The sequence below is a fragment of the Seriola aureovittata genome, chromosome 3 (assembly GCF_021018895.1).
Source record: "Seriola aureovittata isolate HTS-2021-v1 ecotype China chromosome 3, ASM2101889v1, whole genome shotgun sequence".
In the NCBI taxonomy this organism is placed as follows: Eukaryota; Metazoa; Chordata; class Actinopteri; order Carangiformes; family Carangidae; genus Seriola; species Seriola aureovittata.
Genome location: NC_079366.1, coordinates 973,854 through 999,192, shown reverse-complemented (window position 1 = coordinate 999,192; position 25,339 = coordinate 973,854). Strand labels below are relative to the sequence as shown.

Sequence of the window (25,339 nt, the reverse complement as noted above, 5' to 3'; positions counted from 1 at the left end):
CGCTGACTGACTGACTGATGAAGTTGCACCATTGGTCAGCAAGTGTTGGAGTTTCCCCATTGGCCGTTGCTCTTTCAAAATAAATTGGTGCAGTTTTTATTTTGTCATCAGTGCCACCGTTTGTTGCTACAATTCACTGACTTTTCAGACCCTTTAATTACTTTTTTTCCAAACAGCACCAAGCGACAAATCTAATGACTTTTCAGACAAACCTCAGCTACTTCTCGGAGAAGAGTGTCTCCAGTGCTGCTCCACGGGTGCAAGGTCAGGCTTTCCTTCCACCTCTCTATTCTGCTCATTCAATTAACTTCCCAACAGCTGATGTGAATGATCTTCTACCTCTCTCTCTGAGTGATCATTACACAGTAAATCCAGCTGAAATCACAGCTCAGTCTTTGATGTGTTTTGTGATGTTGTCAGACAATGTCGTGGTTATAAAATCAGGATTTCAGTGGCAGCTTGGAGGTGACTGCGGACTAACATGTTGGACCACGTTTCAGACAGTGTTTCAAACTTGTTCAGTTGTCATGACAACAGAAAAACATGTCAATGAGAACAGCTTTATTGTGAATTCAGCTGCATTAAAATATTGTATATGTGAGTGGAAATGAGAAGAAAAGAGCGGAAACCACCACTAGACTAAATGTAGATATGATGCAATGACATCATGAATAAGCTAATTAGTGTACTAACACCTAGCAACTCAGCTGTTTACAGCGGTTCCACAACAGTTTTCAATTATGTCCTCAGTTTCACATATTGAACATACACGGTCCAGACCTGTACCAGGTTTGGACCTGGTCTTGTTGATACCAACACATAGTTACATTCATAGTCACAATATACAACACAGTGGCTTTAAAGCTACACTGATCAATATTCTAATATCAACAAAGGATCTAATGTGATGTGTGTAACTGTCATCAACTCTGTTGTCTCACTCAGCTCTACAAGCATTTAGTTCTGGTGTATGCCCAGTGTACTGACGTGTATCTGATGTCCTCAGGTGCAGGGAAGGACTCAGCAGGCCAGTTTAGGAAGCAGTTGAGGAAGACCATGCAGGCCATACCGGACCAAACCCACATGATGATGCGGAACGACACACCAAGGTCGTAAATCACCTGTAGTAGTAAGACAGGGAGGAAGAGGAGGGTTTGGATGGGAGGAAGTTTAGGACAGTTCAGGAGAGGGAAGAATGAGGGTGGAGTCGAACAGAAGAAAAAAGTATTTTAAAAACCATCAACATCTCAGTAACACCTTGACTGAACTTCAAATTTGGTACAAACGTCCATTTGGATTCAAGGATGAAGTGATTCGATTTTTCTTGTCAAAGGTCAAAGGTCAAGGTCAGTGTGATCTCACAAAAAACCTTTTAGCCATTACTCAAGACTTCACACAGCAATTATGACAAAATGTCACACAAATGGTTCATATTTAAATGAACCATTTGTTCACCATAAACAGGGACATAACCTGGAACTATTCTAAGTGGAGGAGGGATATAACCACAAGTGATTCTAATTTATCTTTATACAATTATATAAAGCTTCTTTCACTCTGTCAACTGTTCACAGTCCTTCAGCTGCTTTTTTCACAGTGGATTAATCTTCCAGCTCTCAGCTATCACATGTTTTCTCCAGAAAACTATCTTTTGTAACTGAGTCACTGAACATTGTATCATGTAATAACAGCAATCCTAAATAAGTATATTTTGTGATGATTGTGTTAGAGAGAGAGAGCACCTTGACACCAGGGAAGGTGACGGCTGAAGAAACGTAGGAGCCGAACATCAAGGAGAGGATGGTTAATCGAACATTCCCAAACATGTTGGGCAGCTGGAGAGGAGAAAGATTAAAGATGAATAAATGAAGCACGGGCTGTGAGCCGTAAACGTGAAAAAACACTTACAGTAAACATATTCATCAGCTGTGTTTCAGTTCAATGATCTTTGAGTTCAACATATATTTTTTGGACATTTTTACAAAATAACACAAAACAGACTAAAATAAATGTCATTAGAAAAATAATGTACATTACAGTGATTTAAATGCACTTTAAGAACTTAACCAGCAGGTGGTGCTGTGTGTACGTGTATACAAGCTTTTCAGCTGAGGGGTGTAAGAAGATGATTAACACACACACACACACACGCACACGCACATGCACACGCGCACACACACACACACACACACACACACACACACACACACACACACACACACACACACACACACACACACAGCCCTCATGTAATTGTCAGCCAAATTTCCGTCATGACAACTTGGCGTGTGTGTGTGAGCATTCTCTGGCCATGCAGATGGTTAAGGTTAGGAGTGTGTGTGTGTGTGTGTGTGTGTGTGTGTGTGTGTTTCTACAGACTCATTCTAACTATAGGTGCAGCTGGAGCTCTGCCAGTCACACAGCTTACTGCACATGGCTCTGTTCACGCTCAGTTTAAACTCACTGCTCCGACAAAGTCACCTACAGTATTTCCCAGTTCATAACTGTTCATAACTAGTATGAACTGGTGCCACAAACAGTTGTGTGGTTTTTTTTGTTGTTTTTTTTTTTTAATTCAAATAATTTTTGAAATGTATTATATGATGCAGAATTTGACTTATTTTGCCTTTGTTTTGTTTTCTTATTTAGTTCTTCTTTAATATTTTGTCTATGTTGTCAAGCTTGATTGATTTGATGTTATTTGTTTAGTGTAACTTAGTGTGTTATGTTTGACCTGTGTTATATGTTTTATCTTCTAGTTATTTATGTCATATTTTTGTCCAATTTAAAAAAGAAAACAGAATCATAAGTAGCTGTACAAGTAGAACTACTGCCACATTATTGTAAAATAAAACAAAGAGAACACAAAAAACCCCAAGGTTCAGTGGATAAAAACTTTCTTGGTGTGGAACTGAGTCCATGTTCAGGCTGAGATCAATGAGCAAAATCACATTTACTGAAACTGTTTCTGTCAAACATTGCATCAGCAAAAAAAAGAAAAACCTCTGGTCACCTGACCTTCTGTTGATCTGTTCAGTCTGTCTGTGGATCTGTTTCATTCAGCTAAGGTCAGAGTTCAGGACACAACAAATCTGATCTGTTTACGACAGATGGAGGCATTCTGATTAATTACATAGTTATTGCGCTGTTCTCTACTGGTTATGGTTATACTGACTTTCATGAGACACTGAAAGTAGTTTATTTGCTGTAATGGAGGCGAGGCTCAGTGTATTGAAAGCGCTCCTCCTCTTCCGTGCATTTCCCGAGCAGCCGGGAAACCAGTGGTGGAAATATCATCAGTCAGTCAGTCAGTCAGTCAGTCAGTCAGTCCGTCAGTCAGTCAGTCAGTTAGTCAGTCAGTCAATCAGTCAGTCAGGGACTTTCCAGTTTATAGGGCTGGCCCCACTGTTGCGGTCCAGCCAAACAGTGCTCTGAGGTGGTATTATTTGGCCTTTGTATTGTTTGGGGTCAGATGTGGGCTGCCAACAATTTTGAGATTTTCAAGTGGGTCATGAGATGGAAAAGGTTTTGGAACCACAGAATTCGCTGGTGTCTAATGTCACATGTAAGAGCACAAAAAAAAAAATTAAGGTCTTAAAACTTGGTTTTGACAATAGACATGGCTACAATAATACAGAACAATTAGTTGATATTGTACTGTAGTGCAAATTTAATCACAATGTCAAATGTTTTTGGTTGCAGGTTCCAGTTGTTTGGTTTTTAATTTTTTTTTATTAATACATAATTATATTATTGTATTTTATGTTTCAGGTGTTTTTTTTAATAATATGGCATATGACAGGAAATATCACAATATTTTGTTCTTTGCCATCCCTAAAGTGATAACTTCTAACCACTTTGTCTTGTTGTCAAACAGCCCTTTACTTTGGAACTACATTTTCTCAACTGCTGCACACCTCTAATAATACAGTTCGCTGTTGGTGCACTTTTGCTTAGGAATACAGTAGTGCAAGATTTGAGAAAATATAGTTCCAAAGGAAATGGCTGTTTGATGGCAGATAAAGCAGTGAAAATATTCACTTCATAACACTTCAACTGATATAAGCTTTCTTCTGTGGGCATTTTTTAAAAAGAGGCTAAAACACATTTGGCTCATCACTGAGCTCCCACTGATTCTCTAAACTGAGAGCTGATCTTTATCTACTGGAGGTAAAACACTGACAGTAGATCAGTACGTCTTTCCAACGCTCTCTCCACACTTTATCAGCTTCACAACAACAAAACTACCTGTCTCTAAGTCACATGCGTCGCTAAACTAACCAATCAGAAGCTAGAAGGACTTAGACTGAGGTAATTACAATGAAAACGATATAGAGATGGATTCAAGAGGTTTCCATAACTCTTTTAAAAAGATGCAGAAGTAAATATTTGAACTTGTAAATATGTAAATAACAACTGTGTAAACATACTTATGTAAATAGTAACTTTGTGTGCATAAATGTGTAAATAATTAACTGTATAAACACTGTTGATATACTGTATATTTCAGTAAATAAACACAAGTATCATCTAAACCTTACAGTAGCAGATGTAGAATTTATATTGTACCAAATACAAATATTACCAGTGTGTTTGTCTTTCAGGTTTAACTAACATCAAAACTCTCTGCTCTGACTCTCTCTCTCTCCTCAGTCATGTTTCCATGTTGTTAGTTTTGCCTCCACCTCTGTTTTTCCATTCTTATCTGCCCTCCCCTCTGTTCCATCTCTTTCCATTAGCTGTTCCATCTATTCTCGACTTCACCTCTGAAAACCTGCCTCGTATCCTTCTGTCTGTCTACTGCTCCTGTAGTCTGAGGTACGACAATCTGCTCAACAGATGTTATCATACTAAACTAAGACGGTCAAGACAGCATTGTCACAGTGAGCAGGATCTCAGTACACTTGTCTTGTTAAAGGTTTAATAAAGACATTACTGAGCTCTGATCAGAGATTTAAACCTTTAAAGTCTGTTGTATGTATGAAGATTACAGAACACTGGCAGTTCTAGTCAGTTCACTATAGTACAAACTGCCTTATCAAAGTTGACACAGCACAAAAAGTATTGGCAGCTAGTTAAGTTAGCTGGGAATGTACAATGTTTACGTCAGGTAGTTTTATCAACAAGGTAAAACACACACACATACACACACACACACACACACACACACACACACACACACACACACACACACACACACCAGGAATGGCCAAAATGACAATGTCAAGTCCAGGACACAGTCTACGTCAGGAAGTGGGAGGAGGAGGAGAGAGAGAGATGGGGTTGGCAGGGGGACAGGGCTGTGGGAGGGAGTGTTGGCCGCCCAGGTTTTGTATTGGCTGAGAGGCTGCAGCAGAATTTAGAACAAGCGGAACAGCATGTGCTGCTTTCCAAAATACACACAGACTCACACAGGAACATGTGCTTATTATCACAGGTACACAACTCACAAAGCAGACACAACCAGACACACAATGTCAACACAAATATACAACTTGTACTGACAGTCAGGTGACTAATAAATTAAACAACATAAAGTGTGTGAGTCAAGTGTTGTTCCACCTCATGTCTCCAGAACAACTTCACTGCTCCAAGTCTCTGAACTCCACTGAGGAGGAACTCTTCATAGAGCATTTTGTCCTTTAATGCAGTCAGAGCGTCAGTGAAAGCATGATTTTCAAACCTCTCTGATGAAAATCCAGTTAACATCCATATGATGTTTTAAATCAATACAAGACAAATGATGAGTGAAATAACCATCAACACCATGACTGAGGGTTTCCACCTTGAACTGCAGTGAACCAATGAAAGATCCAAAAACAGATTCAGAGCCAGGGTTTCATACCTCACAAACCTAAGGAACCAATCCTGTCAACTTGTGGGGACGGGGGGGGGGGGGGGGGGGGGGGCGCTAAATAAACCTGAAACCTTGTCAGTACAGAGAGAGAGTTAGCATTACACAACTGCTAACACTGTGTCAGCCACTGCCAGTTACAAGCTAACAAACAACATAAACAAATACAAGATGCTAACTGTGCTAACCCTTCTGATACGTCTGCTAGTCTCTGGTTCTGGTCTCAGACTCCTCATCTGAGTCTGGGTCTGACTGAGGCTCAAACATGTGGCTGAGTCTCTCTGATGTTTCCTCCTCTCACCATCTTGATGCTCTCTGCTCTTTCACCTGTCCACCTGGAGACAGCAGGTGGTGGGCGGGGCATAATCCAAAATGAACATTCCAGCCCTAGTTTATGTGTGCAAACCATGTGAAACTGAATATGAATCATAGCAGAGGTTTTTAAAACAGGTCTAGAGGAAGTTTAAATAAAAAGATTAGATTTCATACTGTTCCTGGCTTTTCTTAAAGTGTTACTGCCCAGCTCAGCTTCAGTTTTATCTTCATACCTGAGTTTATCTTTTTTGGTTTCTGACCTGGTCTTTTTTGTTTCCTCAACCTTCATCAAAAGCATTTTGACCCTCACTGTAGCCTCTACACATGGGGCGCCTGCTCAACCCACTGAGCCACTCGACGCCCCTTGCAATGTGTCTTTTAGACTGGTGAGTAAACAGCTCCTAATGCTAACGTTACCTATATAGCAAAAGAAAAACTTACAAATAAAGAAACTAAAACGCTTTGTAGAGCTGAGAGAAACGGCAGTGTTGGATGATAATTATCTGGGTTTCTCACACTGGGAAGGGGTCAAATGTTTCTGAAGCCCATTGAGATTTACAATATACACACACTGAGCACTATTCATGCAACTATCCAGTTAGCCAATCATGTGGCAGCAGTGCAATGACTGGATAGACTGGTTGGAGCTGACAGGAAGTCACTCAGATAACCACTCTTTACAACTGTGCTGAGCAGAGAAGCTTCAGAGTGAACAACACGTCCAACCTACAACAGCAGAAGACCACGTCATGTTCCACTTCCTGTCACCAAGACCAGAAACCTGAGGCTGCAGTGGACACAGACTCAGCAACACTGGACAGTTGAAACCTGGTCTGATGGATCTGGATTTGTGCTGAGGCAGCAGATGGTCGGGTCAGAGTCTGAATCCATGGAGCCAACCTGCCTCGTGTCAACAGTCCAGGCTGGTGGTGGTGGTGTGATGGAGTGTGGAACGTGTTCCTCTTAATACCAGTCAATCATGGTCTGAATGTCTCAGTCTATCTGAGTATTGCTGCTGACCATGTTCATCCTTCATGGCCACAGTTCACCATCTTCTAATGGCTCCTTCCAGCAGGATCATGCTCCATGTCACAAACTGGTTTCATCAACATGACAGTGAGTTCAGTGAACTTCAGTGACCCCCCCAGTCTCCAGACCTGAATCCAGTAGAACACCTCTGGGACGTGGTAGAACAGGAGATTGGCAGCTTGAATGTGCAGCTGAACAAATGTGCAGAAATGATGTGATGCAGTCATGTCAACGTGGAGCAGAGTCTAAGGGGAAAGTTCCAACATCTGGTGGATCCATGAAGAACTGAGGAGCGACCCAGAGTTAATGTGTTGTTCCTGTTGTTCCTTGGTGAGTGTGTGGGATGTTGGTTCATAGAGATAAACCGGACTTGATGTGTAAGTGATGATATAAAATAAGTCGTCTATATAGAAAATAACAGATGAGGTGGAGGTGAAGAAAGGTGTTTTTCAGTGACAGCTATTATCTGGTAACTCAGCATTAAGCATTTTTATAAAGAAGCAAGTTGAGGCAGTTCAGACATCTGATACGATCTCCTGAATGTGGAAGTTGTCAAGGCATGAGGTGAGATCCTGAGGCAGACCCAGAGCATGATGGGAGGATTATATTGCCTGGGAACACCTCAGGGTGAAACGACATGTTGTACTGTACTCAGCTTTTTGCTACTGACACAGGTAGCTATTGTACATGTATCTGTTTGTTATGTGAGGATATTTTTGACCCTTCTCACTTTGTAAATGTGTGTACATATGTGTGTACGTGTGTGTTCATGTGAGTGTGTGGGAATCGTACTGTGAGTGAGGTGAAGGTCAGGCAGATTCCTCCAAAGCCATTGAAGGAGACAGCGAGGAAGATGAGGAATGACAACACTGATGGAACAAATGAAGAATACCATGAGCTATAATGCAACTTTAAAGGTCAATTTTTTTTTTTGTCTTTGGTTTTGTACCTTTGTTGATGGACAAAGGTACAGAAATTTCTGATTGCATGGAAGTCTTTGATAATTAGGGTGGGTCAATGTTTACTCAGGTTAATAGGCTGCAGAATGTGATTAACTTTTACAACAGACAGTTTAGGTTATAATTGTAACATCTCTTTCAAGCAGAGGCTGCGTCAGACTTCCTCGTTGTTCATCATTTTGTTGAATAAAATGGTAAAAATTCCGTCATAATCTATTATTACCCGTCATTTTAATTAAAATTTTTAATGATAACGAGACATATCCTATTTAATAGAATTCAATTTTCAAAAGCAACTGAGATCATGGAGAGAAAAGATGAACTGAGATACTTTTCATGTCAAGATAAAGCAGCTTAATGAATTTTTCCTCGCAGTGACAGTGGAGGGAACAAAAACACTACAACTATTGACAAGAAATGAAATGAAACTCAATTGACTTGTTGCAGCATTCCTCCATGGATTTAAACCTGATGCAAGCATCAGCAGACTGCTGCAGAGGCAGTTGGCTGAAGTGGCGCTTGTAATTCCAGCTTCCAAAACCTAATGACAGAGTTTTGAAGTTGGGGAACATTTCTCTCAGGGGAGTCGACAAGACGGACAAGCACCCGGATGGTAAGATGTGTTGCTGCGAGGGGAATTGAGTGACCTCCATGATGTAGTCTGTGTGCAAAATGGAAACGGTCTGTGCGTCTGCCAGCCACGGAACCTGCGATCTAATTCTGTTCTCATCTGTCAAAATGACGGACAGCTTCCAGGTTAAAAAACTTCAGTCAGTGATGGAAAATATTCAGTTAACGCGATCCCTGCTTCCAGGCTATTTTTGGTTTAATTGGATATATGCTTATAGCCTGGTATATAGTTTCATCATTCGATTCCTCATCCATTGTAGTCTGTTAAAAAGATGTTGCAGCATCCTCAGATCTCATAGTGAAGTTGGTGAGTAAAATGTTTCTGTAACTGATATGAATGATGGCAAAACTACAAAAATAAGACCCAAACAATTGGACTGTTGTATTAATGTGGTTGGTCAAAACAAGCATATGATGATTGAAGGTGTGATGTGTTGATGTGTCAGCTCACCTTCAGGCTTGTGTGCAGCAGCAGCTATCATTGCACAGGAGGCTGCAAAACATGAGCTGAAACAAATACAGACACAGGATGTCAGAACACGAACACACAAACTGTCACATACAGAATGGAGGCAAGTTATTCTGTCGTACCTGCCAACAAGCCTCAGTGGGCGTGGTCCATATCTGTCCATCAAGATCCCCAGGGGTAAAGTGGTTGCACTCAGGAGGAACGAGCCAATGGTGAAGCCAAGATTCAATATCTCTTCCTGCTCCACACAGCTCGGCCACGCCCCACTCTCCAAGGAAGTCACATTGGTGTCGACAGTCCCGTTGTCTGGAGAGGGTCACAGACAGAATGAGTCAGGAGAGGGTGCTCAGGCTGCAAACACACATCCTCACTACACATCACAACATCTGAGCCAGAATGAACACAAGACACAAGTGCTACAGAGGTCAGAGGTCAGAGGTCAGAGGGGAAAGATTGGGCATTTGAATTGTTTCAGGTCAATTTTGCCTTTTTATATGTGCTGCAAATACAAATAAAAACACAAGCAAATTCACAAACATGCTGCAGCTTCAGAAACATCTTCATCACTTTGACAACACATGAGCTGCAAATACTCACAGCACAACACAGAGTGTTTCCAGTGGACATGCTGAGACATACTTGTTGTTTGATGCCTTTAACTTCAAAAGTCACAAAGCATCCCAGCCATGTTCAGAGAGAGAGAGAGAGCAAGAGGGGATGATATGCAGCAGAGGGCCATGTGTTGGACTCAAACCTGCGCCGCTGCAGTTAGGACTAACACATTCATGGTACAACCTGTACCAGGTGACCCCCCCCCCCCTGCCTCTCCTGTTGTGCTGTGAGTATTTGCAGCTGTTGTCAAAGTGTTGAAGATGTTTCTGAAGTTGTTTGTGTTTTGTCTGTTTGCATGTGTTTTGTTAAGTTGCAGTGTGGTGAACTCCTCGGGCCACCATACTTGCAGATCATAAACCAATTGTTTTCAACGTCACCTTATCTGGTTCTCAGTTTGGTGCCAAAACATCTGGCTACCACTCTCACCATATATCTGCTCTGCTGAGCCTCCTCTGAGCCCAGATAAATCATCTCCCTCTTCCACACGCCCTGCTCTGCTCTCCTGGACTCCGCCTCCCCCTCAAATATCCAAATCCCAAACTTAAAACCTGTCAGTGGCTGGAAGATTCAGCCACTCCCTCAGGCAGGTCTGTTGTAAAGCTGAACGGATATGGAAAAAAGCTCACCTAAATATTTTAATTAATTAATAATTTTCAAACAGCAACCAAGAAAGCCAACGCTAAATTTTTCTCTGAGGTCATCAGTAAACATTCTCACAGACCTAAAATTTTGTTTATCCCTTTAACTGCTATAAAAATTTTTGTATGTTGTCATTTGATATGTTTTGTTTGTAAACATTATGTATGTGATTTATTTTACGATATATGATTATATGTTATATTTTCTTTTATTTGTATTGGCTATATGCAGGATGTAGGAACTCAGTTTGCACCTGTGTTGCACAGGGAAACTTTAAGTTATGACATTTTCCTTCAGAAAAACACATGAAGTTGAAAGAATCTTTTTTGTGATCCAGTAAAGTTTAAGTTGAAAAGGTGAAGCACTGCCAGTTTTTTAAGATTTATTTTTGGTCCATTCCTTCTGGGTCGTGTGCAGCCAGCAAGGTTTGTTTATTTACTTTCTTATGTGTTGACGTGTATGTTTATATTTACCTTTCTGTAGTTTGTTGTAATATCAGTGTGTGTGTTTATTTTGTACAATATTATGTGTCTAATTAGTTTGAAGGTGGTGGTGGTGCCGTTTGAAGATAAATAAATCCATCAGTAACAACAAATCGTTGTGTCGTCTATTTCCTGGAGGGAGTCACAAGCACTACTAATTCTATATCTAGTTTTCAAAGTTTTTGACAGTGAAAATTGGAAACATCAGATCACCCTTCCCCCCATCTCTCTTCGACACCCCGCCACCTTGTCCAGGTGATCCAGCCCACTTCATTAATTCCAACAGGTCACTCTGCCCAGATTTAATAAATACTGTTATGAACATGGAATTCACAACCTCTCCCCATGATGACCTCTAGACAGACTTTTATTTCAAAAATACGGGAAAAAATTGTTCTTTCACAACGGCATTCATTTCTGAATACTAACAATATCCTGATGCATTCCAATCAGGGTTCAAAGCCCTCCACAGTGCTGACACAGCTCTGCTAAAAATGACCAATGACCTACTGCTCACTCTTGACTCCTGGGAAAATACCATCCTCATTCTACTAGACCTTATTGCTGCTTTCGATACGGTCGACCATGATGTCCTCTTAACACGTGTAGAGCAGTGGGTCGGTATTAAGGGTTCTGCTATAAACTGGTTTGGATCCTACCTCAAACACAGGACATTTTCAGAAGTTCCACACAGAGAATTGTTTTTAATTCACAGTTAAAAACAGGGACATGGAATGGAAATCATTGCCTATTTTATTACAACAAACACAACTCCCTATTTAAATCATGATTTTGCAATCACTGATTTGCAGCATCATCTGCCTGAACCTTCATCTTGTTAAAAGTACAGAGTATAGTATAGTGGAGTAATGGCGCCCTGAGCAGAGAAGAAGCCACACCCCCTTTGTGCGTGATGTCATCTGAGTTTCTCTGCTTTTTGTTTTGGTAGCCGGTCCGGCAGCGTGTGCATGTTAGTGCATGTAAGTCCCTCCTGTTAAACCGCTGGCCTTCCCCCCATCTACGCACCCACAGGCTCCGTCCACAGGTGTGATGTCACAGTGCAGTACACAGCATTTAGGTAAAGCGACCTTCCAGAATTTCCTCCAATGAAGAAGAAACCATGTTTCTGTCTAAAAAGGCCTCAGACAAAGAAAGAGATCAGTCCAGAGCACAGGTGGACTGGACTGAGGACTACTGGCTCAGATCCTGGTCGGTCTGTGGACCATCAAAACATCCCAAAATTTATTACAGGCTTCATTAGTGTGCTTACCGGTCCTCTCTGTGTACCTCTCATTTTTTCTGCCAGTCCTAGTGGATGAGTCCAATGTTGAATTTCTTTCCCAGTCCGACCATGGAGCTGAGACTGGTCTGGTTTACTGAGAGGAGAACCCTATGAGCTGCTAAAGGCTCCAGCTGGACTCAGAAATGCTTTTTCTACTCCTCCATGTGGCAGTAACGTGATGGTTCATAATGTGACAGTCTGTTTTCATTAGGGATGGCTACAGTAGCATGCTAACATTGACTAACTTGTTGTTACCCATATTATACATGTGTTCTGCAAATGTTGCTATCACTAGCTTGCTAACTGTCAGCATTGCTGTGGAGCATATCACAGCTATAATGGTTATATGGCTAGATTGTTTCTGATTGCTCTCATGTATACAATAACTTTATTTGTCTTGCTTGTTGTGTGTTTATTGACAGTTTCACTGAGCTTCATAACGCTTCCCTGACTGAGAACATGACCGGAGGGGAGGTTTGGCTGACCGGAGGCCAGACGTCAGGCTCATGAAGCCTTTGTTTTGGGTGGAGATGTTGGTGGTCTAGTGCGACAACTAGTGGCAGTGATAAAATTATGAAAAGATAGTAGTGTGTCACAGAGGAAGGAGATGGGTTTGTCACTTCCATTATTTCTAAGGCACTTGTACAGCCACGATGGTCTGGCCATTGGAAATTCATATGTGTGATTAGTTTCTTATTTGCAGAAACCTAAAAAAAAATGACTCCTGTGGAATTTCAAAATAAAAAAATATATTTTGGTGGAACCGCAGCAGCTTTGGACTAAACCACGAGAGGCAAGTGTCTGCACCAGGGACAAGCAGGAGAAAAGGGCTGGTCTTACCAACACAAACATGGGAATAGAAGCCTTCATTCTTCAGCATGATGAGTAGTGAGCCCCAGCCCAACAGAACAGCAGAGAAGAGCAGGTTCTCTATGATGGCGGTACAGGCCATCCACCACCTCCTGCTGTACGCCTGGGCCAAGCTGGGAGCCATGGCAGCTGGAGACACACAGGAACAGGAGGAACATTAGTCCACCAGGCATCGGGGAGCCACTTCACACCACTTGATTTTACTGCATTTGCCTTGGTCTCAGATTAGGATTTTATTCACACAACTTTCTCAGTTCTCTTGAACAAAGCTCAAACTACAATTCAGTCCCAGCAAAGTGCCCACGAGCAAGGCACTTCAATCCTCAAACACTCCCTCAAAGTGGTCCAGGGAGAACAGAGCTACAGCATTATTTGTCTGGCTAATCTTAACACCTCCCTCAATCTTCATGATGGAAAGCCTTTGGAGGTTTTGGGCAGTTGTTGCACTGTACAGTTGTGTTTTAATGCAGGTTATGCAACACACATTCCTGCAGATAGAATGATATTATCATAACCACTAGAAGTGATGACCAGGGCTATAAAATTAAGTTGTAATAAAACATAGGTTGTGTCCGAAACCACTCATTCACTTATACCCTTGAATATAAAAACAACTCACTGAAATCGGTTGAGAAATATAAACCTTGTATCTATCAAGAAAAACTGCAGCTCCTCCATTTACTTGTGTTTGTCTCGGTCCAATATGGTGGGGACATTGACGTATGATCCAGTGGCCAATGTGGCATCTACCTTACTTTATATTGCATTATCAATATACTATATAAAGTGATCTAGTAAATATTGTCGAAGCTCATTAGACAAACTGTAAATAGATAAAATAACCAAATAGAAATGATGGAAAATCCTGTAAATCCAAAACTGAGTATTTTATGAATAAAGAAAAGCTTTCGCCACAATATTAGGCGAGGATACACACAACACTGTGGGTGTCCTGTCACCATGAAACACCATCACTGCTGTGTCAATAGACACCATGTCTGTGGCAAAACAGGCGGAACTATGCTGCACGTGACGTCAGTGAGCTGACATGAAACCTGAGAAGAAGCGAGGGGATGGGAAGATGAGACTGGAGATGGAGAAGTTTGACCCCACTTGACCTTTAGCTGTCGCTGGAGCTATCGAGTGTCACGCAATGATCTACCCCACGTGCACCCACACACACACGCACACGCACGCACACACACACACACACACACACATACACACACACACACACACACACCGAACCATTCAGGTTGAACTACAAAATCAAGTATCCTAGTGTTCTTCCCAGTTGTGAGTTTGTAAATATTTGAACTACTGAATTTAAAACTTATGTGGTGTGTGTGTATATGTGTGTGTGTTTGTGTGTGTGTGTGTGTGTGTAACCTATATAAGACATTTGGAGTCCTGCTGACACAGGAAATGGCAGAGCTCTCTCTCTCTCTCTCTCTCACTGTAAAACTTCAGTTAAAACACTTCCTGTAGTTCCTTCACAATAAAAGATAGGTTAGAGTATAATTAACTGTCACAATACTAAGCATGAAATAACACAGAAATCTACACATGCGTGATTGCAGTTTGATTTCCTGCAGTGGTTCAGGAAATCAAACAGACCCTAGTCTAACCGTTGAATAAAGCAGTTTCATTTTAAAAATCATATATTCACTGACGCGCCTCAGTGACACAGGACAGGACGTCTCCAGCAGCTGGGAGCTGAGCTGTCGCACATTTCCTCAGCTTGTTTCTCTGATAACTTCAGATCCAGACGTCCGACGACTAAAAACCTTCATCTGGTTCAAATATAGAGCTGAAAACCATCAAGGTGTAAGAAGCTAATCTTAAAAAAGTGCCTAAAATCTGGATAAAAACATATTGTCACTGACAGGTGAACAATGAAATGTTACCATGATTAAAATCACACATTTCTCTGGTTTGACAATTGATGGAAACATTTGGGGAAATGTAACAACACAACTCAACAACATACAGAATATAGCTCTAGTTGTTTTTAGACATTTTGATGTCGAAAAGTTACAAAAGTTACAGATCATAACATATATATATTTATAATTCAACTTTAGCTGTGAATCACTTTTCATCACTTTGACACAAAATGCACAAAAAATAACTACCACATTTCAAACTCACTCAACACGTCTCAGCCACCACCAAACCTCTGTGTATTGATACACTATTTTCAAGACTGTAAAGTTAATAATTCAAAGTTACTGTGAATGAGACTGTGATGTGAGGCAGAAATAACAGAGCTGACACTGAGGCCTGTATGACAGACTTGTTCCAGGTGAGGAGGCTGAATCCAGGACGTTCTCCTGCAGACTGATTTACAGCACAACCCAGGATGGAGTCACGTCTTTCTCCACCCGACTCTTCATCCCTCAGTCCTGCAGATCAACTCTTCTCCTCATGGGGGTGGACAGTTTATGATCAGACATCCCTGTTGGACACATCTGCTGAGGATTGCTAGGGATGGATCAGGCAGCATCAGGTGTTTTTTCTTCTACAGCCTTACTTGTTCAACTGTTGTTTTTGTTCACTAATGTAAGTGAACTTTAGATGGATATTATTTAGAAGTGTGCAAAAAAATAAAAAATAAAAAAAGATTCACATTAGAATTGCGATTTTATCTCTTCAGATTCAAAATTGATTAATTCCAAAAAAATGGATTCACATTTTTCAGTCTTGTAACAGCGCTGGTTTACATTTTTTCCTGACATGAGTTCAGCTTGCCAGTGCTAGAGATGGTGCCATGTCAGTTTCAGCCCAGATACTCCTCTTTGGTGTGAGCAGGAAGAAAATGCTGTCAGAGCAAGCGGCATCCTCCGAGGCTGAAACATGAAGCCAACACTGAAGAACCACAAACTGTAGTTCCCCTAATGACCACTAGAGTCTGGCTCCAACAGTGAGTCAGTCTCCATAGACTCCCATGTTAAAATTTCCAACTTTACAGCAGAAATAAACATGTTTACAGCCTGGTACAAAAACTGTTTTAGTGAAAGTTCTGCATAACTGAGGGAATGGTCTCTTTGAGTGACAGTGCTGGGAGTTAGGGGGCGGAGCAAGACACTGCCAAAATGGTGACAATGAAGCAGCTCACTCTTAACTTCAAAACCGCTCCTCTGAAAGAAGCCACGTCCATCTTTATTTACAGTTTATGAGAGTGAGCAAAGGAAAACTTAAAGGAAGAAGTTATTCCACCTGCCTCATCTTCAGTGAAGGTGTTCAGGCAGATTTCAGATTTCATAACCTCCAGGGGAAGAAGCAACTCGATGTTATCTGCAGCTTTATCTACATTTTAAGAGCTTGAAGATCCGATCATCACTTAAGAGTCTGTCATGTAGAGAACTGATAAGAACTAATGGTCAAAGTTGTCATGTTGACATTAAAGGTGAATCATTGGGTAACACGCAAAAAAATATTCCACCTTAAAAGATGGCGGTAGCTGCCGGTAGCCTCTGAGCTGCTCAGTGAATTAAATGGTTAATTAGTAAAGATAAAAAGACAGAAAACATCCTTTCATTCATCATTCACTCTGCTCAAACTCTTCCTTTATATGTGATGTATTCAAAACAGAAACATGACAGAGTCCATCTGTTACACTTTTACACAGATGTTTGGAGTCGTTCACCGCTAACATTACTGAACAAAAAACTTTCCGACTGTCTGTACTTGTGCGACTTTCACACCAGAGCTGCACAATTAACTGAAATGTAATCAAAATATGTCCAAGTTCAATATCCAAATCACAGGAGCTGCAATTATTTGGATAAAGGTAAAATGTGTCACATTGCTGTGCATGGTTAGCACCATGAGTGTTGTTGTGCTACAGACCAACAAGACCAACAAAAATCACATCATTATCATTTAAAAATTGTTTCTGTGAAAATTCAACACAAAAACGACCATTCACACTGAAATTGTAATATCTTCCAAAATAATCACAATATGATTTTTTTGCATATCGTGCAGCTCTATTTCACACTGTTTTATTGTTTACCATTATCCTGTAAGTGTCTTTATACTGTCCATGAACAGAACGAGAGGTCCAGGTGGGACCTTGTCACCTTGGATCCATTAGTGAGCCACACTATCGCGCTGTAGAGAGCGAGGTGGAGCTGGAAGTTCTGGGTTCTGGTCTAGGATCAGGACTATTCTACTACAACTATTCTAATAATTAGTCAATGTCACACAAGCGGGAGTGATGTTTTACTGAATATCAGCACAGCTAGGATTCGATCATAGGTACGAGGCCACAGCAACAAGCGCCATATTAGTCAAATAAGCAACTACAGATTATGATTTGTTTGTTTTTCCATCATTTTTTTGGCTACGCCAACACAAATAGTTCCACAACCTGACTGGACTTCTCCTGACCTGATGATGTCATATGTCATATCCAGGATTCTTCTCTTCACCCTCGACATCATTTAATTCAAATGTTTCATATATTTCTGGAAATATTTTCATCTTTATTTGTTACGATCTAAGAGCGATAACGACCCTTAATGTAACGCTAATTAATGGTTAATAGAACACCTGTGAAGAGGAGTGATATATGTAGTTTAAAGTCCCAGTGCTGATGTACTATATATCAGCACTCATGGAATGACTTTCGTCCAATCAGATTACTTGGTTGGAACGGATGTGTAAATAAAAATGGCGCCTTGGAACAGAGCCTCTCTCAGCAGTATGTCACAAGCTTCCTGAATCTGTTTAGATAAAAACAAAACAATTAAATACAGTTGTTTAGTGATTGTTTATGTCTTTTAGCAGCTTTTAATAAACACCATTTCCCAAAAGCCCTTGATGGTGCAGTTGCAAAACGTCAACAAGATGTCCATGAGTGACAGCATGCGAGAGACAACAGAGATCACAGAGAGTCAGGATAGACAGGTGACAGACAAAACCAGGTGTGGATGATGGAAGAACCTCTGCTGCAGATGTGGTGGATTGTCATCTGTTTGACAGCCTGGAGAGTAACCGTCAGGAACACGCCTCAGCGTTTCAGACAGGCTGACAGGAGAGAGGCCGGCCATGCCGCCATGATTCCTCCTCTCCATAAACAATTTGTTCTGTTTCAGATTCCAGCACATCACTTCATCTGCAGTGTGTGGGGTAACGCTGCATTCACACAGGGTCGACAGAAAAAACACTCTTTCTGTTGAGCGTTAACATATTTTTCCTTAGTGGTAAAAAAGCTTCTGTTGAGATCAGATACAAAGAAAACTTGTCCAACATTGGAAAATGATTGTATTACTATTTATTCTGATGTCACGTCCAGCCATACTGCCAACAGTTGCCCGACACTCTGTAGTTCTCTCTACCTCAACTCTGAATTGCAATCACACGCTGACACAACTCAGTCCTTAAAGTGATAACCCCCCCAAAAGGCTTAAAGAGGGGGGGTCTTCACATTTGTGTACGTGAAGCAATCATTAACACACAACATGCTTAAAGTCACTTACTGTCTGAGTTGTTGTGCTGCAGTCGATGGTCGATGATCTGTGTTTATGGTGATGATTCCCTGTCGCCTCTGTCTCCAACAGGAGAGTTTCACTTGTGTCAGACTTGAATCTTTCCTCCTCCTGCAGGTTTAAAGTCAGATTTCCTTCCTTCTGTGCGGCAGCTGGATGAAGTGGCACATGTGCACTCACACTGACTCTCTGCCTATCTCTGTGTACAGTATGTCTATAAATGGAGCTCAAGGTTCGTCCACCCAACCTACTGTCCTTAACACACAAACACACACACACACACACACACACACACACACACACACATACCCACGCACACACACACCCATGCGCACACACGCACGCACGCACGCACACGTACCCAAGCGCGCACGCACGCGCGCGCACACACAAACACACACACACATTCAGAAACACAGCACAAACTTGTTGACTTCAATAGACCAGGGGCTAAATTTGTCCACACCTCATGTGTCCAAATGGTTTGATAGAAATGCTGTGAACCCCCCCCCCCCCCCACCTTGAAAATCTGACGTGTTGGACAAAAAGGACGTGTGTGCTCTCGTGAGTTGGCTCTCTGGCCCCATCATGTGGTCAACTACAGTACAGCTGTTTAAGATAAATGGTGATATACTCACTCCTCACTCAGGAACTCATGTACATCTTCAAACGTCAGAATGAGAGAAAATGATCTCAGTGACTTTGAGCTTCATGGTTGTTGATGTCAGAGTTTCTGAAGCTGCCGATCTGATTTTCACACAGTCTGTAGAGTTTTTACTCCACAACAACAAAAATATCCAGAGAGCAGCAAACAAAACCTGTGTGTTGACTGCACTCAGGTTAAACAGTTAGTTCAACCTGGTTTTATAAATTATAACAAGGTAAAACAAGTGGCATGTGGTGACTTTTACACACACACACTCAAAAAACCACCATGTCACTGTGTGATTCAACACCACATTGAGAAAAATATGGACCAAACTAAGACTTACCTTTTAATGTTCTCCTTTCTAATGATTTTGTGCTCTCCTCCATCTTGCTGCTCCCCGTCTGGACATCTTCACCTTTCTGCACTCCTTCCTGGCTGAAGAAGTTTTAGGATTATTCCTTTGAACTGACACTAAACATATCAAATGTGCAGCATAGAGGAAAAATATCTAAAAATCACTTCTATAATAATCTTCAAAATACTTACCCTTAACTGACAATGACACACTCTGGTGACAATGCTCCATAATACACCCTAACTCCTCGTGGTCACACATGTTGACCAAGGTGTCATTTGCTTGTTTACTTGTTGTTGCTGCCTCTTAATGCTTTGGAAGAAAAACCTGTGGAAGTCATTTTCTAATGTGCAAGTGCTGAAATACCATAACTGATCTCAGAACAGTCGAAGCTGAGTAAAGGACAGCTTGACAAGCAGACCTCAGCTGTAGCTAATCACAAGTCAAAGATCCCAGGATTATCATCAATGTGCAAACCTTCAAATTAAGATGCTGTCTTCTCTGTTTGATAAGATCCAGCCTTTGTCAACGGGACACGGTCACACCCATGAAACTGATAGAAACTATAGATACAACGGCTGGACGTCAAGCTAGCTTCCACAGACAATACCCAGCTGCCACCACAAGAGGGCAGTAAATTACATGATGAATGCAAAAAGGAAACAGATTGCTCTTCTGAGATGTGAGGATAGACGTCGTTTCTGCTTTGGTATCGTTCTAATTGATTTCCCACTTAACTGGTCAAACACTGCTTGCCTTGCTTGCTCTGACAGCACATCACTGTGTTCTAACAATGGCTGCTCTTCCTGGGTTCCCTTAAATTTATAAACAATTCTTCAATGGCAACAGATTCAACTAAACACATCCATATCATTCATTTTCACAATGAAACTCACAATATGCAACACAACCCTGGCGACACACAACCAACACCAACTCAAAACCTATCTAATACATACAATAGCTCTATTTGATCATTTCATTTCTTAATAACTGAGAAAGGAAAACTGCTCGTTTCAATCTGCAAAGTAAAAAAAGAGATAAACTAGAATCAACTCCTCCTGGTTGTCTGCCTCCTCCACTCAGACTAGTTTCAGATTACAACCCTGTTTATCCAGAGTCTTATTAAATATGAAACATTTGTGTGAAATTTGTTGTAATTGCTGTGTGAAGTCTTGAGTAATGGCTAAAAAGTGTTTTGTGAGGTCACACTGACCTTGACCTTTAGCCACCAAAATCTAATCAGTTCATCCTTATGTCCAAATGAATACCTGTGTCACATTTGAAGACGTTCCTTCAAGGTGTTACAGAGATATTGCGTTCACAACATGAAGATGCTCCCGGACACACGTTTGTAATGTGTCAAACACGCAAACACACATCATATGTTTATATTTTTTAACTTCAACAGCAGAATGACTGAAAAAACAAATTCATTCAGCTTCAGTGTAAATGTGGGTGAGTTGGATATGAGATGAAACAAGGTGGAGAAAAAGAAAAGAGAAACATATTTGAGAACAGTCTCTCCAATTACCAAGTTCTGCATTTCAACCTTTATTTCAACAGGCAAGTCAGTCAAGTACAACTTTTCATTTAGTGACGCTGCTCCAAAAACCCTCCCTCCCACTCATCCCACTCCTGAAGACATGGCTGTCAGCTAATAATAATAATAATAATAATAATAATAATAATAATCATTATTATAATTATAATGATAATAGTAAAGGAAAAAGGTGTAAACAAACTTGGTACAGTCAGGATGTGTCAGAACTGGGCTGTACATGGATGCAGAAAAATAAAATATTAATAAATAACAAGAAAAAAAAAGAAAAGACAGAAAAAGAGAGGCAGAATCTTGGGCAGTGAAAACTTCTTCTGTGGTTTTTGGTTCATTAAAGGAGAAGTAACTACAGCAACGTTAAATCCAAACAAACAACTGACAAGAAAAGTGAATAAATACAAAATAAAAATCCCACAACAGGTGAGTTGGTCTCCATAACAGTTTTCAACATCAGAAAGTTTAATGTTTTTCTATTTTATAGCCATCACTTTTTTATTAAATGCTCTCATAAAGAAAAAAAACAACAAGAAATGGACATTTTGAGAATTGTTATATTTTACAGAATACTGCAATATATAGAGAAAAAAATTATACCGTTGAAAAAAAATGTAAATTTTATTCAAAAAGGTCATAAACTGTCACAAAATCAGGAGAGAAGTCATAATTCACAAAAAAAGGACAAAATTACAAGATAAAGTCAGTTTATGAACAAATGTATCCCGAGATTTATGATGTAATTTTGAAAAAAAAAAAAAAGGCGTAATATTAAAATAGAGTCAAACTCTTAGAAGAAAAAGTCAGAGTGAGGTTGTAATTCTGCAGCTGTACTGTTAGTGGATGCACTGAGACTTTATTCTCAATAAATTCTGACTTTGTCTCAAAATATTTCGACTCTAAACTCTAAAGCTCAAATGTTTTGTCCCACCGCGCCATCACAACCGACGTTATTCTAATTACAGGAATCAAAAAAATCCCTTGGATGGCAGACAGAGTGAGATGTCACAATGGCATCCCTGGAGAAAATGGCAGACTGATCAAAGATTCACACACACACACACACATAACAAATTTACAAGAAACATTCGCTCACTGTCAGGCCTACTGTACTGCACGACTTGTGTGTTATTGATCACTGTGTGTTAGAGTTTTCCACCTGTCGACTAACACAGAGGATCTTAGAGAAAGCAGAGCAGGGGTTAATAATAAACACATAGAGTATATTTAAAGCTCTAACATAAAAAACCATATTCATCTATTCAGCTTAGTCACATCCTTCAGATGTAGACTGCACCTGGAAGTACATGACCACCTCTACTACGTCTAACCACGGATATAAATAATATGATCAACGTTTCTGAACTAATCAAACAGACTCGACTCATTGATCCGGGTGTGAAGGCTTAAAATCAGCTTCAGTCAGGGGGCGTGGGGGTGTGAAGCCTCAGGACATCAAATTACATTTAGGACTTTGAGAGAGAGACAGTGAAGGAGACTGAACAACAGCTGGAGATCTGTCAGAGTAAAGCTCTAAACGAGTGACCTGTCAGAGGTTAGACGTCACCCTCTGTTTCTACAGAATGTGTGATGTGTACTCAACGTCTGCCAACAGTCTTCTTCACAGGTTAAATGCTTGTTTTAGTCTCACGGACGAGGAAGTTTTAACATTAATGTTACTATTTCTGCTTTGCAGCATGAGGAGTGTTGCAGCGGCCGGCTGTGGGCTCTACTGTACGTCTACTTATCTTGCCTCATCCACTGACCTCTTATTATTATTACTGGTGAATAACAATGTGTGCATAAATCTGGTGTGTGTGTGTGTGTGTGTGTGTGTGTGTGTGTGTGTATGTGTGAGACTGTGGACCACTCAGAGCTTCTCTCTTCTATATACTCCACTCATTTTTCAATCGTCTGAAAAGGTGCTGTGTGTAGCATTTTACCTCAAGATAAGCAGGCTTTTATTTTGAAGAACTGGTTCCACTTCCCTCTTCAGGAGCCTGTTGTACCAGCTCTTCCTAAAGTTAAAGTTCGCCATGTTGTCATGTACAGTTTCAGGGGCAACGTCTACCGAGCTGGCTGAGAAAACCTTAGCTTGCTAATAGAGGACCTGTTCAGACTGAAGAGCTAAAGATGTAAAACACTCATTAAGATGCAAAAGGATTACATTTCATTAAAATAGCACAATTATCTCTATCTAACGTTGCGCCAATAACTCAGCAACTAAGCAAAGTCATACCTACACTTCCAAAACATTGTCAGACAAACTGTTCGTTTGTTCGACTTCCTAAAAGCTCCTGATGCTACGACGAGTTCCTGTCAACTTCCTGTGACTGGATAACTACTGATGTTCCCTAACAACTAATTTACACTGAAGTCTTTTCTCAGTTTATATATATCCAAAAACAAATCAAACAAAACAAAATCTGCCTTGATTGCGGCCATTGTTAACCACTGATGACCTACAGTATATTTTACACTGTGTCCCTTGGATCCATTTTGGTGGGAAGCCTAAATGCTGAGTTGCTTTAAGGCAGAAAGACAGACAGACGGTAAGTTAACACTTGCATGTTAACTTGCTAATGTCTACCACACAATCTTTAGTATCTTAAGACTGTAAAAATGAGTAGGTTAGCATGCTATGCTAACATAAAAGTACAACAGAGACGTTTCACTGTGGACCTGTGTGTTGGTGCAGCAAACGTCTGCATGCCTGAGGCGGGAACACGGGGAGCAGCTGGAGGAACAGTCTGAACTATGAAGTTGTGAGAGAGACTATTAGCTACACGAAACACCTTTTCATTGAGAGCCTAAACCTGCTTTACACTTTCATCTTCTTGTTTTTCTGATTGTCTGCTGGCTAAAAAAAAAAATCACTCTTAATCTTCATCCCTTACATCCCTGTATCTCAAGTATTTATCATCTTGTTTCTCACCCTTCCACATTCCTTCTCCTGCATTTTCATCCCTTGATCTCCTTCTTTAGCTTCTCTCTGTCCTCTTCCAGTCTCCTGTCTTTCACCGTGTCCCCCCCATTACTCCCAGAAGATGTTAGTGATGTCAGAGTCCAGGCTGAAGATCCAGATCACTAGTGGCGCAGAGATCAGGACGAATGACCAGGACACACCCTTTGCTGACTGGTGTACCCTTGTCATCATGGCGCTGAGTAATCCGGCGTTAGCCCCTGTCCTCTGTAGCTCCTCCTCCTCCTCCTCCAACGTCTGTTTGAGTGACAGATTTGAAGAAAGGAGAGCATCAGACACAGAGCACTTCAGAGATACAGAAACCCTGCTACTCTTTAACTGAAGACCTGACCTGGATCTGACTCCCCGGCTCGATGTAGTTGCGGGCCAGGAACTTAAGGGCCTCGTCCATCAAGATGACAGGAAGTGACATCTTCAGCACCACCACCCACTGAGGCCACGACAGAGGGCGAATCTGGAATATCACCTGAGGACACAGAAGGAGGGACGGATGGTTTGTGCGGCATCGGTGTAGGACAACTGCATTATCCTTCACAGTGAACAATCAGAAAAGTGGAGACTTTAAGAACCTTTAGGACACATACAGTTGAGGTCAAGTTTACATACGCCTTAGCCAAACACATTTAAACATTTAACCCTGATTCCACCTGTCTCAGGTAGGTCAGGGTCACTACTTCAGTTTCAGAATGTGAAATGTCAGAATAATAGTAGAGAGAATTATTCATTATAGCTTTTATACATTCCCAGTGTTTACAGAGACTTTGTTAGTATTTGGTAGCATTATCTTTAAATAGTTTAACTTGGGTCAAATGTCTCAGGGAGCCTACGTCTGAATCTTGGTCCATTCCTCCAACAGAACTGGTGAACGGAGACAGAGATGGAGGCCTCCTTCCCCACACAAAACTTTTCTATAGGATCTAACTCGTCCTGAAGACATTTTGCCACAACTCTGGAAGTCTGCTTGGAGTCAGTGACCGAGCTTTAACTTCCTGGCTGATGTCTTGAGATGATGCTTCAATGTATCCACATAATTTTCCTTCCTCGTGATGCCAAATATTTTGTGAAGTGCACCAGTCTGTCCTGCAGGATGGCAACATGATGCTGCCATCCTCCATTATGGCATTTCTCCAGACAGTCAGATCTTTGTCTCCATGTGCACTT

General features: G+C 41.0%; 2 protein-coding genes across 2 annotated transcripts in view; both read right to left on the bottom strand.

Moving 5' to 3' along the window:
- slc43a1b (solute carrier family 43 member 1b) overlaps nt 1-18,905 on the bottom strand; it is a 28,156-nt gene extending 9,251 nt beyond the window's left edge. The window contains exons 1-7 of the mRNA XM_056371462.1: nt 18,628-18,905; nt 13,112-13,270; nt 9,379-9,562; nt 9,239-9,294; nt 7,991-8,067; nt 1,743-1,835; nt 988-1,121 (exon numbers count right to left, since the gene is read on the bottom strand). Of these exons, the coding sequence (XP_056227437.1) occupies nt 988-1,121; nt 1,743-1,835; nt 7,991-8,067; nt 9,239-9,294; nt 9,379-9,562; nt 13,112-13,265 (698 nt within the window). The 5' untranslated portion in view covers nt 13,266-13,270; nt 18,628-18,905. The remainder of the gene's footprint in view (nt 1-987; nt 1,122-1,742; nt 1,836-7,990; nt 8,068-9,238; nt 9,295-9,378; nt 9,563-13,111; nt 13,271-18,627) is intronic.
- A 2,251-nt stretch (nt 18,906-21,156) lies between these two features.
- Nucleotides 21,157-25,339, bottom strand: part of si:dkey-28b4.8 (sarcoplasmic/endoplasmic reticulum calcium ATPase 2) — a 37,487-nt gene continuing 33,304 nt past the window's right edge. The window contains exons 23-24 of the mRNA XM_056371451.1: nt 24,510-24,644; nt 21,157-24,415 (exon numbers count right to left, since the gene is read on the bottom strand). Of these exons, the coding sequence (XP_056227426.1) occupies nt 24,230-24,415; nt 24,510-24,644 (321 nt within the window). The 3' untranslated portion in view covers nt 21,157-24,229. The remainder of the gene's footprint in view (nt 24,416-24,509; nt 24,645-25,339) is intronic.